Here is an 11,012-nt window from a genome sequence, read left to right as displayed (position 1 = left end):
GTGCAGGCTGAGGTAGTTCTGAGATTTCTTCAGATCTTTAGATGAGCGCTTTGCCTTTCCTCATTATTTCCAGCCCTGGATACACTGAAAAACCAATCTCTTCCAGTGCTGGGTGTGGATCGTGTCACTGGTATGGGCATATACTTGAATTCAAAGGTCGTGTTAGTGTGTTAGAACATTGTTGGTGGATCAAGGGCGCTGAAGCCAAAATAAGTGGTCTGAGCCTTTCAAAAAAGTTTCTGTGGTCAAGCTTCAAGGAAGGGGTTATGTCAAAAAAGGAGAAAAAAAAAAACACACAGAAAAAAAACAAAAAAAACAAAAAAAACCAAAAAACCCACAAAACAAAACTATTAAGACCCTCCCCTCAATCTAAGAGGGTTTTCAGAATGGTTCAAACTATCCTCTTGCATATGGGGAGATTCGGGAGTACCAAGGGCAAGATTATCAAATTCTTATGGTTTGAGATCCACAGAATCTGATGGTTTCCATCCACCAGGTCTTGGCAGTAAGCGTGTTCTTGTAATTCAAAACCTAGCCATTAATGAAGTTGATCATAAGTATTTGGCCCCCAGGAATGCTACATGTTGTGTGCTTCATTTCCCATAAAGTCTGATGTAAAGCGTTCCAGTCAGACGGGTAACACTTTAGAAGACCACAGGGGTTGGTGCCCTGAACCTAGATTCCTGAAGAGGGGGTTGTCAGAAGATGGGTTTAGTTAGTTGGTGAAATTTAACACCTAAAACGCCAACTGCCGGGCCTTTATGTCCAGTATGGTTTAACTTATGGAGTAAGGTCCCTGAGTTCTCCTCTTTCCTTCCACAGGGCAAGCAGGAGGACTGCAAGACGACAATTCTGGAGGGTATGGAGACGGCCAAGCATCAGGTGAGGGTGGCGTTTGATGCTTGCCACTTAGCAAGAGCCGCCTAGTCAGGGATTGATGCTTGCAAGTGCGCATGGGTGTGGTTGTCCAGAGCTTAGCAAGAGATACAGGAGTTGTTTACCCAGCTGTTAAGAGAGTAAGAGGTATTTTCAAATGTCAGTTGAGGGACCAGCTGCAGAAAAGGACACTAACCTATGTTGAAATGCCTCAGGCCGATCTCTCATCCCTCCGCTCCTCTCCATGTTCAGAGGAGTCCAAGTGTGCAAAAAGAGGTTTCTTACCTAGCCAGATTCTGGAATGACACAGAAAGCTCTGGGCTTAAGCACGGTAGACCTTTTTTCTAATTTGCTGAAGAAATGTAGTGTGGAGTACCTTTTTGCTCCTTTGGTTTTTTTTTTGTTTTGAAAAGGTTTGTGTTTGAGCTGTGTACCAGTGGTTAGCTCAGGAGATTCATCTGGTGGGGAGATTCATAGTCTGCTTCTCAGTGGAATGGATTGTGAACTGCATTTGCCATTTGACCTAAGTACTGATGCTAGCAGTATGCACTTGCTGCTTAATTCACAGAATTGGTGTCTTTACTCTTAGTGCTACTGAAAGTCTTCCTCCAGCTCTACTGCTTTCATTCTCACTTGAAGATTGAGGATTAGGGTTTTAAGGGAAGGAGTTGAAGGCTCCAGAACCTGTTCTGTACCTCCAAGTTGCCCTTTTTGAAGCAAGTGTAACTTCAAGATACTCATCTGAGACTCTGTCCTTGCTGTTCTAAGTAAAGGAGCCTGGTTATGTTTTGGATCTTGCCACTTGCACAGATTTCTGACTATTATAGATTGTGGTCTTAAGGATACAGTGCCTATTTCATTTTTTTGGCAGGCATTGGCTGTTGGGAAATTCTGCATATTTTGCATTTTATGCATGTGTTTGAGTGTATGCTTAAGCAATTGTCTGATTCAGCAGCCAAATAACTTTTCTTCAGAGGGTTTTTCATCTGTAGATGTTTCAGTGAGTCTTTAAATGAGCAGCATATCCCTCAAGATTTCTCCTGTGGGGAAGATGATAATCAACACTTTAGCACATTAGCTGGTGATGCTGAATGCCAGGAAGTTGTAAGTGTGTGCAGGAATGTGTGTGAAGAGGAGGGGAAAGTGGAGCCTAGGCAGAGCCATTCCTACAGTAGTTCTGGACTGGTGCTCCTTTTGATATGTTGCTTTTATGAAACCCAAGCAGTAAAGGTGTGGGATGGGGGTGGATCTAGCCAACCTGAGACTCATTTACCTTCGAGCTGTGTAGTTGCATATGTGAATTCAAGGACATTTAGTTCTTATAGGGTATTGTGGTGATTGGGCTAAATAAAGAGCACTGTCTTTGCTAATAATAGCCAGACTTTTTCTAATTTCTAGTGTCAAACTCCGTTGTGTTTAGGTTTTGTTGTTTTGTTTTATTCCTAAATGGAAGTGCTCATCCAGAGCTAAAGAGCTGGCATTTTAGTTTTAAAGTTTGGCATTGCCATAGAAGACACCTGGCCTTGAAAAACCCAACAATAAAACTTCACTTTGGAGTTCTTTCTAAGGCTGTTAGGAGTACCAGTTTCTCTGGCATCTGAATTTGAAGAAATGAATTGCAAAGCTTTTTAAGAAACTGGCAACTTGCCTCAAATCCATGTGCCTGAGAGTTGGATCTACTGCATGACAATCTACACTTCTTAGCAAATATCTGGAGAAGGAACATTCCTTTTAGCTTAAGACTGAAGAGGTGTCTTTTGCTGACTGCATACTCCAGTTGGAAGGGTACTGCCATCAGTAAGCAGTACATGGGCCAGGTCTTTCCCTCTGATTCTGTGTCATGCACAGAGGACACGGGGTGGCTAACCACCAGAGGAACAGAGAGATTGATACATTCACTCGTGGTGTAGTATGAAGCGAAGACAGGAGTAAGCAGACCAAAAACTTGGTGGCCAGTCCAATTCTGGTTGCATAACCATGGCCAAAAAAGGGTGCTGTGACTACAGGTGTAATCCTCCCCCCTCTGCTCCTGGCTGTGTCTGTGTCACGCCCTGGCTGGGAGCTCCCCCCACAAGGGGCAGTCAGGGGCCCGGGCCCTTGTGGTGGCTGGGAACCCTGGGAACCTCGGTAAGCTGCCCTGGTCCCTGCAGAGAGAGCCAGCCTCTGTTCTGTGAACCCTGGGGAGGGGCACCTGAGTCAGTGTGAGGGGGGGCACCTGGGGGTGATGTCCTCATCGGTTCCCACCCAAGTCTGGCCAGGCCCAGGGTGCAGGCCAGTCAGGAGGGTCTCTGCCTGGGTGTGGACAGCATCCATATGCTGACCCTGATTCAGGGCTGAGGGTTTGGACCCCAGCACTTCAGGGAGCTGGGTTCAGCTTTTCAAATCTTCAACTGCCCATTCTCTGAAAACTGTGGTGCTGAGCTTTTTGCTAACACTCTGATCATCTAGAACTGTAATTAATAAAGTATGAGAATTGTTAACTTTGATTTATAGGCAGTTTTACCGAGTTCATAGTTTAGCCTGTGCATTCAAATGTAGATGTTGCACAGTTGGTCCAGGGTTAGACCCAAGACAACAGAAGGGCTGAGTGATGTTTGTTACTGGAGCAGACATTCTAGCAGAGCTACAGGCTTCTATTTTATACCTGAATATTAGTCTCAAGAAGTGTTATGGGTGTGACAGCTTTCCCTGTTGTTAATCTCATTTTATTTTCTTGCAGTGCTCTGTAGCCTCTGTTACTGATTTCCTCTTGTTGTAAAATCCCTGCAAATGATTATAGACAGTTTTCTTTACCTTGAGTAATCACACATCTTCTAATATTTGCTTGTGAATGGAATTTTTTAGCTTTACAACCATTTCCTTGCTTAAACTTTTTTCTTCCCCTTTGGGATGTAAAAATACTTGGAAGTTAAAGATGTGTATGGTTGCACCAGAACTGAAAGGAGACAATTCCTCTCCCACGTGCAGTGACATGTGTGCCTCTGCACACGGGCTTCAAACTTCCAGGTAGTTGTCTTAGTGTAACACACTGCAAGGTTTTATTTGTCTTTGATACTTATTACAATCTTTCAAATCGTTCCAGCTTCAGCAAATGATCTTACTGCATTACTTGTGGTTTTTTTCCCCCTTGGGGTGTGCTGCCTTATCTTTCCAGGTTGAATCTCCTCTCCTCTGTCTGTCCTAATCTTAAGTTCACTTCATAGGGCAGAGATTTTTCTTATTCTTGCTGCATTTCACATCTTGTCATTTCATTTTGCTTGCAATGCCTGCAGGATTCACTTTCTGCCCTCTGCTTGTGCTGTAGCACTTTATGCAGCTGTGTATTTGCTTGTTGTTTTATATTCTATAACATTCAAATGAGATTGAGGAATGCAGGATACGTAACCTCATTGCCAGTGCTTGAATTGATACAAGTACAGGTGCCTTTGTAAAGGGAGTCTTTCCATACAGACAGTGTCTCCTTTATATGTTCATCATTAGTCTTTTGCATGTAGAGCATTTAAAAGGTAAAGTCAGAAATCCATAGCTGTTGATTGTACTGCCTGTTGTCAATCTATAAAATAGGCAGAAGGAGAAGTTAGGTAGGTTCCTCTAGCCTAAGGAGTTAAATGCAAATAAAACCTTGAAAGGCACCTTGGTGAGAAGAGACTGTAGGCATTGTGCTTGTATCTTACAGATCTTTTGGCTTTGAACAGGTTCCAAAATGTTTTTCAAGTTCTGGTAGAAACTGGAAGCCACACAAATGAAGGACAGCATCTAAAGCAGTTGTGGTTTATAGATGTGACATTTTCTGTGTATGTTATATATAATATTCTGCTATTTATACGTGCCCCTGCTCCCCTGATTTTTCAAGGTTTTGGGTTTTTTTTTGTGTGCCCCCTGCCCTCATAGTATAACTTTTTCATTAACCCTAGGTGATACCTGTAATTCAAAGAACTGTTGACTTGGGACCCTGTATGCCGTGCAGAAGTAAAAGGACTAGATGAAAGCCTGACATGAAATTGGGCACCATGTCATCTCATGGCTGGATACACTGGCTAGGAACGGGACTGTCAAAACACACATGGAGCAGTGCCTGTAGACAACCTGTCTTTCTGTTGTAGGTGTGGAGGGTGCAGCTTTTCAGAGCAGACTTCCACACGACCGTATGACGTCTCAAGAAGCTGCCTGCTTCCCTGACATAATCAGTGGGCCACAGCAGACTCAGAAGGTGTTTCTGTACATCAGGAACCGCACCGTAAGTTTACTGTGAAAGTATTGATGGAAAAAGGGTGTACCTTGTGTGTTTGTGAACCTTGCAAAGACTTTTTGGCTGTTGCTGTGTCTAATGGTGGGTAGATTGTTTTGTTTTTAAGGTGGTGGGGGTTCATTTCTGGTATTCTGATGTGCTTCTAAGTTAAGAAAGGTATCCTCCATCTCTTGATGGAGCTAGTGGTGTAAGGCAGCATAAAGAATCTGTAGTTTCTTTACAATGTGCAAAACAGTCATAAAACCCATCAAAACTACACGTTTCAGCTAACGCTGCTTTTAGAAAGCGAACAAACAAAGCTGGTGCTAATGTTCTATAACTTGATCTCAGCTTAAACAGCTCTGAAGAATACTTAAAAATAATAATCGAACAAAGAGTAGCATCTTCTTGGTATCTCTTAAATGCAGCTTTAACATGAGCACTTAGAAGGAAGCATTGCACATTGCCTTATTCTGTGAGGCAAACCTCTCAGCTTCTGTTCTTTCACTTCGCTTAGCATTCAGTTGCTGTGACATTGAGACTCCGAGCTGGTCACGTGGCTATTCTGAGCACAGAATAGTTGCTTTGCCAGCTTTGATTTCAGAAACAAAACTAACAATGAAGAAATGAAACTCTGCTCCTGGATGTGTGCAGCATTTCTGCCTAATTCAGAAATTCCATGCAATTTGAAATAAGGAAAGGAGGGGCAATATTCAAATGATTCATTGGGAAGTTAATTCACTTGTGTTCTGGCAAGCGTGCTTGAAGCTTAAACCCTAATAAAACTTTAAGCAGTAGTATTGTTTTGCAGACAGTGCTTTTAAATTGTGACAATGCCTTTAGGTTCCTCAGCACTCAGACAGGGTTCAGGGTTTTCTCCTGTGCTTAGAAAAGAGTGTTTTAGAAAACTTAGGTCATATTAGAAGAATTAATAGTAGGAACACAAGAAATATTTTGCTGTGTTACCAGTTAAACGAGAAAACCTCTTACTCAGATTTGGTTTTGTGCACAGACTTAAGATGAGCAGAGAGCATCACCCTGCATTAACCATGGCAGCATCTAATGCTTAACTTAAAATAAGTTATTTGAAATGTAGCATGTGGATGTCTACCATAGATAAAAGCATGACTTCTGCTATTCCTGTGAAATCTCCCCCTAGTTAACTTAAGTTGTAACTTTTGGCAAGCTGTGAGATGTGTAAGAACAGAGTAAGGCAAGCCAAAAAGTTTTAAAAACAGTTTTCTCAAGATGTATATAGTGAGTAATCTTTTTAAAAGCACCTTAGAAACAGAAGAGCTTCCCACTGAAACTAACAAATAACTGGGATTTAAAGGACTGTTTGGAAGGGGTATTGGCAGGGCTGCACTAGAATACTGCATTGCTGGGTTCTGGTCCTTATTTGCTATGGAGGACCTGAGAAGTTCCTAAACAGGATCCCTTTCTGAGGAAGACTTGTGACCTCCTCCAGTCAGGATGGCAGAGGTTCTGCAGATGAAGAACAGCAGGTGAAGCAGATGGTAATGGAAGCCCAGTGCTCAGCAGAGCTCTGGAAGAGCTGCAGACTGCAGGATGAATCCTCTTACTTATAGCTGGCACAGTACCAAGAGGTTTGAACATTTTGAAGTGGGCAGGAACATGTGGAGTTCCTGGAGGTTAGAGGAGCTAGTAAGCTAGTAAGTCTGATATTTTCAATTTGCATGGTAACAAATGGAATCAAGAGCTCAATGAATGACATGGTAAGTAAAATGTCAGATGCTGTCTGATGTTGCAAGCCCAATTGTAATCACAGACGACCCTTGCCATGCAGGTAGAAGGAAGGCTGTACATCTAAGCATTTTGTAGCTTTCCTTCTTTCAGTGTATGTTTTCTTGTATGTGATTAGATGATCACTAACTTGATGCATTTCAACTTATTTCAAATGGTATAGGAAGTTAAAATGGACTGACTTAAAGAACCACTGGAAGGCAAATTTCATAACAGCTTGGGTAGCACTGCTAAAGTTTAACTTAGAGGGTTTCATCTACTGACAGTATTTGGCAACAACACACGTGGAAAATGCCTCTTTTGTACTGCTTTATATAATGTGTCTTATTTGTTTAAATACAGCTGCAGCTCTGGTTGGATAACCCAAAGGTTCAGCTGACATTTGAGACAACTATCCAGCAATTAGAAGCACCCTATAACAGTAAGTCAAAACTTTTGCTGACAAAACCGTACTGTACAGATCTTTCAGTTTTGCCTGGGGAAAAGCTCAGAGTCAAGAGAGTGCTTCAGAGGGGTCCTTTTGTTAGTGGAGCTCTGTGAGCATTCACGTGCAGAATGGGATATTGAACCTGATGCTTCAGGGTTGTTAGAGTTCATTTGTCTGGTAAAGAAGCATATCCCTGGCAGAATTCAGAAAAAGCTGGTAAAAAGATGGGTTGTTGCAGAAGTTTCCTGCAGGTGGATTCACATGCAGCTTTAAATGTTTGCTGCCATTTCACAGTGGTTTGCAGCTGTGAGATTTTCTTAATCATAACTTTTCTCAGAGGCATTAAAAAGTTGCACAAGAGTGGAACAGACTGGCTCTGGTGAAAGAAGGCAGTGAAAGAGCAAGGAGTTACTGCTTGCAAATGTAGGCCACTCCACCCTTCTCAGAAAAGATCCCAGGAAACTTGGGAAGGGTGGAGCAGAGCAGTGAATAAAAAATAATTAAAGAAGAAGAAAATGATGAGAGGAACACAGATACACTGTCAAGTACTGCAAAAGAGTGAATAGTTGTGTTTATAAAAATAAGTGAGTGTTCAGTGCTCCAGTAATGGGTTGGCTTAACACTGGCTAATTACATTGCAGTTTTGTGTAAAGTTCCCCAGATTTCTGCAGTTAATTCCAGAAAAGGTTCTCTTCCACATGGGATAAACAGAAACATTTAGGGCCCGTGCAGCTTTTCAGGCAGTTTTCAGATGCACAGTATGACACACAAACCAGCCTGTGGCAGGGCAGCTGGGGATGCAGGAAGGGATGTGCTCAGTGTGACTGGGCTGGGTTGCTGCTGTGACACATTTGCTTGTGAATATGTTTTGCTGCAGAACATACAGAATAATCTTAAAATGTGGTCATTTTTTAGGTGATACAGTCCTTGTCCACAGAGTACACAGCTACCTGGAGCGGCATGGGCTGATCAACTTTGGTATCTACAAAAGAGTGAAGCCCCTTCCCAGTAAGAAACTTGACTTTTTTTTTTTTTTTCTAATTGAAGTTTAGTTTTATATTTCTGTGATTTCTTAGGATAAAATTTTGAGTGGCAAGGTGTTTTTTTGGGATTGCAGTACTGAGAATTTTAGAAAGACTAGAAAGCCATCTAGCTACAGATATGTTTTTTGTCATTGAGAAGCCATGTACTTAAGTAAATCACTTTCAGAAAGGAAATGTTTGTGACTCTTCTGTAGATAATTTGATGACTGCCACTGTTTGTTTCTCCTTATTCCTTGTTTGAATAACAGAATACAAACACAATGCAGTGCTTATGTCTGGTTTTGCTTATATGATGCTTGAATTTTACAAACGCTGAACTTGTTTGTCCTTTATAGGTTTTATTCTGGGGCAGAAAGAAACAAACCTGATAATTTGTCCCACAGTAATTAATAAGAATCAGTTTCTTCTTCAAACCATTGTCCTTCAGAAGTATTTTTCCTCCTATTTTCTTCTTTGTCTCAGAGGCACTAGTGTTGTTTTTGGGTTTTTTTTGTACTTATCTCACTAAGAATGTGAAGTGTTTCACTGTTACCATATTATGTACATAATTTTGTGGCAATTTGTTTTGTTAAAGAGTTTGTTCTGTCAGAAGTACCAATGAGAAGGAAGCTGCTTTTTGTTCTTGGTATCACTTAAATGCAACTGTTACATGACCACTTAACAACGTAGTCATCCACATACAGAGCCTGAGCTTATTTTCTCCTTTCCTTAGCCAAGAAGACTGGAAAGGTGATCATCATTGGCTCTGGAGTCTCTGGGTTGGCAGCAGCTCGCCAGTTGCAGAGCTTTGGAATGGATGTCACAGTTCTGGAAGCCAGGGTATGAATTTCTGCTGCTTTACTTCTAAAGGGAAACTTAACCAGTGACCACATTTGGTAGGAAATGAGGGTCTGTTCTCACAGGGAGCTGGTTGGTGCTTCTGCAGGGGTGGACTCTATGGTTAGGTGCTAGTGTCACAGGCTTACACCAGTAACAAGCTGGAATCTTCTACCTTTCATGGTTAGGAAACTGATTTTTCACTGGAAAGCAGAATTAAATCTATAGTTCAAAAATTGCCCATCAAATAGCATCATTCAGAATTGGCATGCCACATCAAGCAGGATATTTTTCTTCTACCTTTTAAGACTAGGTTAGTTCTTTCCTTGTTTAATTACCCTGTGCTTAACAGACTTTAAAGTTATATAGAGGTGCATGAACTAGCTGATTGTTCTTCCAGTAATTAAGGTATTATATCCAGTTGTAAGTGGAGCCTTCTTGTATTTGTGGTTTTTTTTTCATAAATCTAATCAATTGAGAACAGCTTGATATGCTTTTAAAATTAATAAATCCATTGACCCATTACATTGGAATTTGTCTTATTTTACTTCCCGAGTTCATCTTGTTTGTATGTTTACTTTTCTAGCACAGATTATTTTCATCTGCTTAAACTTTTTATTAAAGAGCATTGTTTCAGGCTCTGCATTCTGCTAGCTGCTGCTCTAGGGAGCAAGAGCTTCATGGCTTCCACTAAAGCAGAGTGCAACATCAAATTGTTTAGGAGTCTCTTGCTCTCCTGAATGTATTGGGGGTGTGTGTATGTTTGGGTTTTTTTAGGAGGGCTGAAGCTGGAAGAGAATCCATGCTGTAACCTGGGTTTTGTTCTGTGCATCTCTGTTATAACCAAGATGTAGATCTGTAAAGAGGCTATTTTAACATACTGCACAATACTGTTCCAGTCACTCTTCTCTAGACTGCTGCATCTTTTCTTGAGCAGTCTGTCTGTTTTTTTTAATTTGTATTTTTTAAAGCTGTCTGATGTTTTCTTACATTATGATTTCAGCAATTCAGGTGATAGATTTTTTTTGTGTCCACTCATGTTCTGTAACTTTTAGACTATTAGTTTACATCCTTCTGAATTGCTGAGTTAATTACTGAAGTCAAATTTACACTTTTTTTATGCATTGGTAGGAGTTGGGCTCTTTGCCAAATTGCCGCTGGTGCTTCTCTCTCGTATCACCCTGCTCTGGAGTGGGAATGGGGAAAGGCAGCTTTTTCCTTCCTCATTCACCTTAAAGTGGTAGGAAAATGTGTCATCCTTAAGTCAACTGTTGATTCATGTTTATCTTTTTGATTGATAGCTACCTCCTTTGTGGAGAATAGGAATAATTGGCCGATGGTTTTTCTAACCCTAAAATTCTGTTTTCTCAAGCACAGCTGAATCATTCCCTTCATAGCCAGTGGATTTTGTGGGAGGAACTGGGAGAAGGAAATCTAGTACAAAACTTAATCTATCCATGCAGAATGAAGGATTTGTTTTAGAATCACAGCAGATCCTACTGTAGATACAGTTGAATCTGTCCAAATGAGGCTAGGCATAGTTTTTATTTTTCTTTTATTTTTCAAATGCAACTTAAATGTTTCATTCCTTAACTTAGGCAAATTAATGGATATCAAGTGTTCATTTGCAGAGATCCTTAGAAGAGTGTACACTTTGTGTATTGAACCTTTGGGTAAGAGAATATTCATGCCACATTCTGCAGGACTTTCAGTCGTTCTATTTAAGTGAGATGTGTTGCCCAGTGTTCCCAGAGGTGTAATACTTTGTGTCTCTGGAAGGACCGGGTGGGAGGAAGAGTTGCCACCTTCCGGAAGGGGAACTATGTTGCTGACCTGGGAGCAATGGTGGTGACAGGAC

At 41.3% G+C, this 11,012-nt stretch overlaps 1 protein-coding gene across 1 annotated transcript in view; it reads left to right on the top strand.

Annotated features, from left to right (window-relative positions):
• Window positions 1–822: 822 nt before the first annotated feature.
• KDM1A (lysine (K)-specific demethylase 1A) overlaps window positions 823–11,012 on the top strand; it is a gene marked incomplete at both ends in the record, with an annotated part of 28,004 nt that continues 17,814 nt past the window's right edge. Inside the window, 6 exons of the mRNA XM_008948683.1 lie at window positions 823–882; window positions 4,980–5,113; window positions 7,211–7,289; window positions 8,211–8,303; window positions 9,051–9,157; window positions 10,934–11,012. The exon at window positions 10,934–11,012 is cut by the window's right edge and continues 1 nt beyond it. Coding sequence (XP_008946931.1) covers window positions 823–882; window positions 4,980–5,113; window positions 7,211–7,289; window positions 8,211–8,303; window positions 9,051–9,157; window positions 10,934–11,012 — 552 coding nt within the window. The remainder of the gene's footprint in view (window positions 883–4,979; window positions 5,114–7,210; window positions 7,290–8,210; window positions 8,304–9,050; window positions 9,158–10,933) is intronic.

Source organism: Merops nubicus, unplaced genomic scaffold (assembly GCF_000691845.1).
Source record: "Merops nubicus isolate BGI_N331 unplaced genomic scaffold, ASM69184v1 scaffold21441, whole genome shotgun sequence".
In the NCBI taxonomy this organism is placed as follows: Eukaryota; Metazoa; Chordata; class Aves; order Coraciiformes; family Meropidae; genus Merops; species Merops nubicus.
Note: the sequence above shows the minus strand (reverse complement) of the source record. Positions and strands in the feature narration are given on the sequence as shown.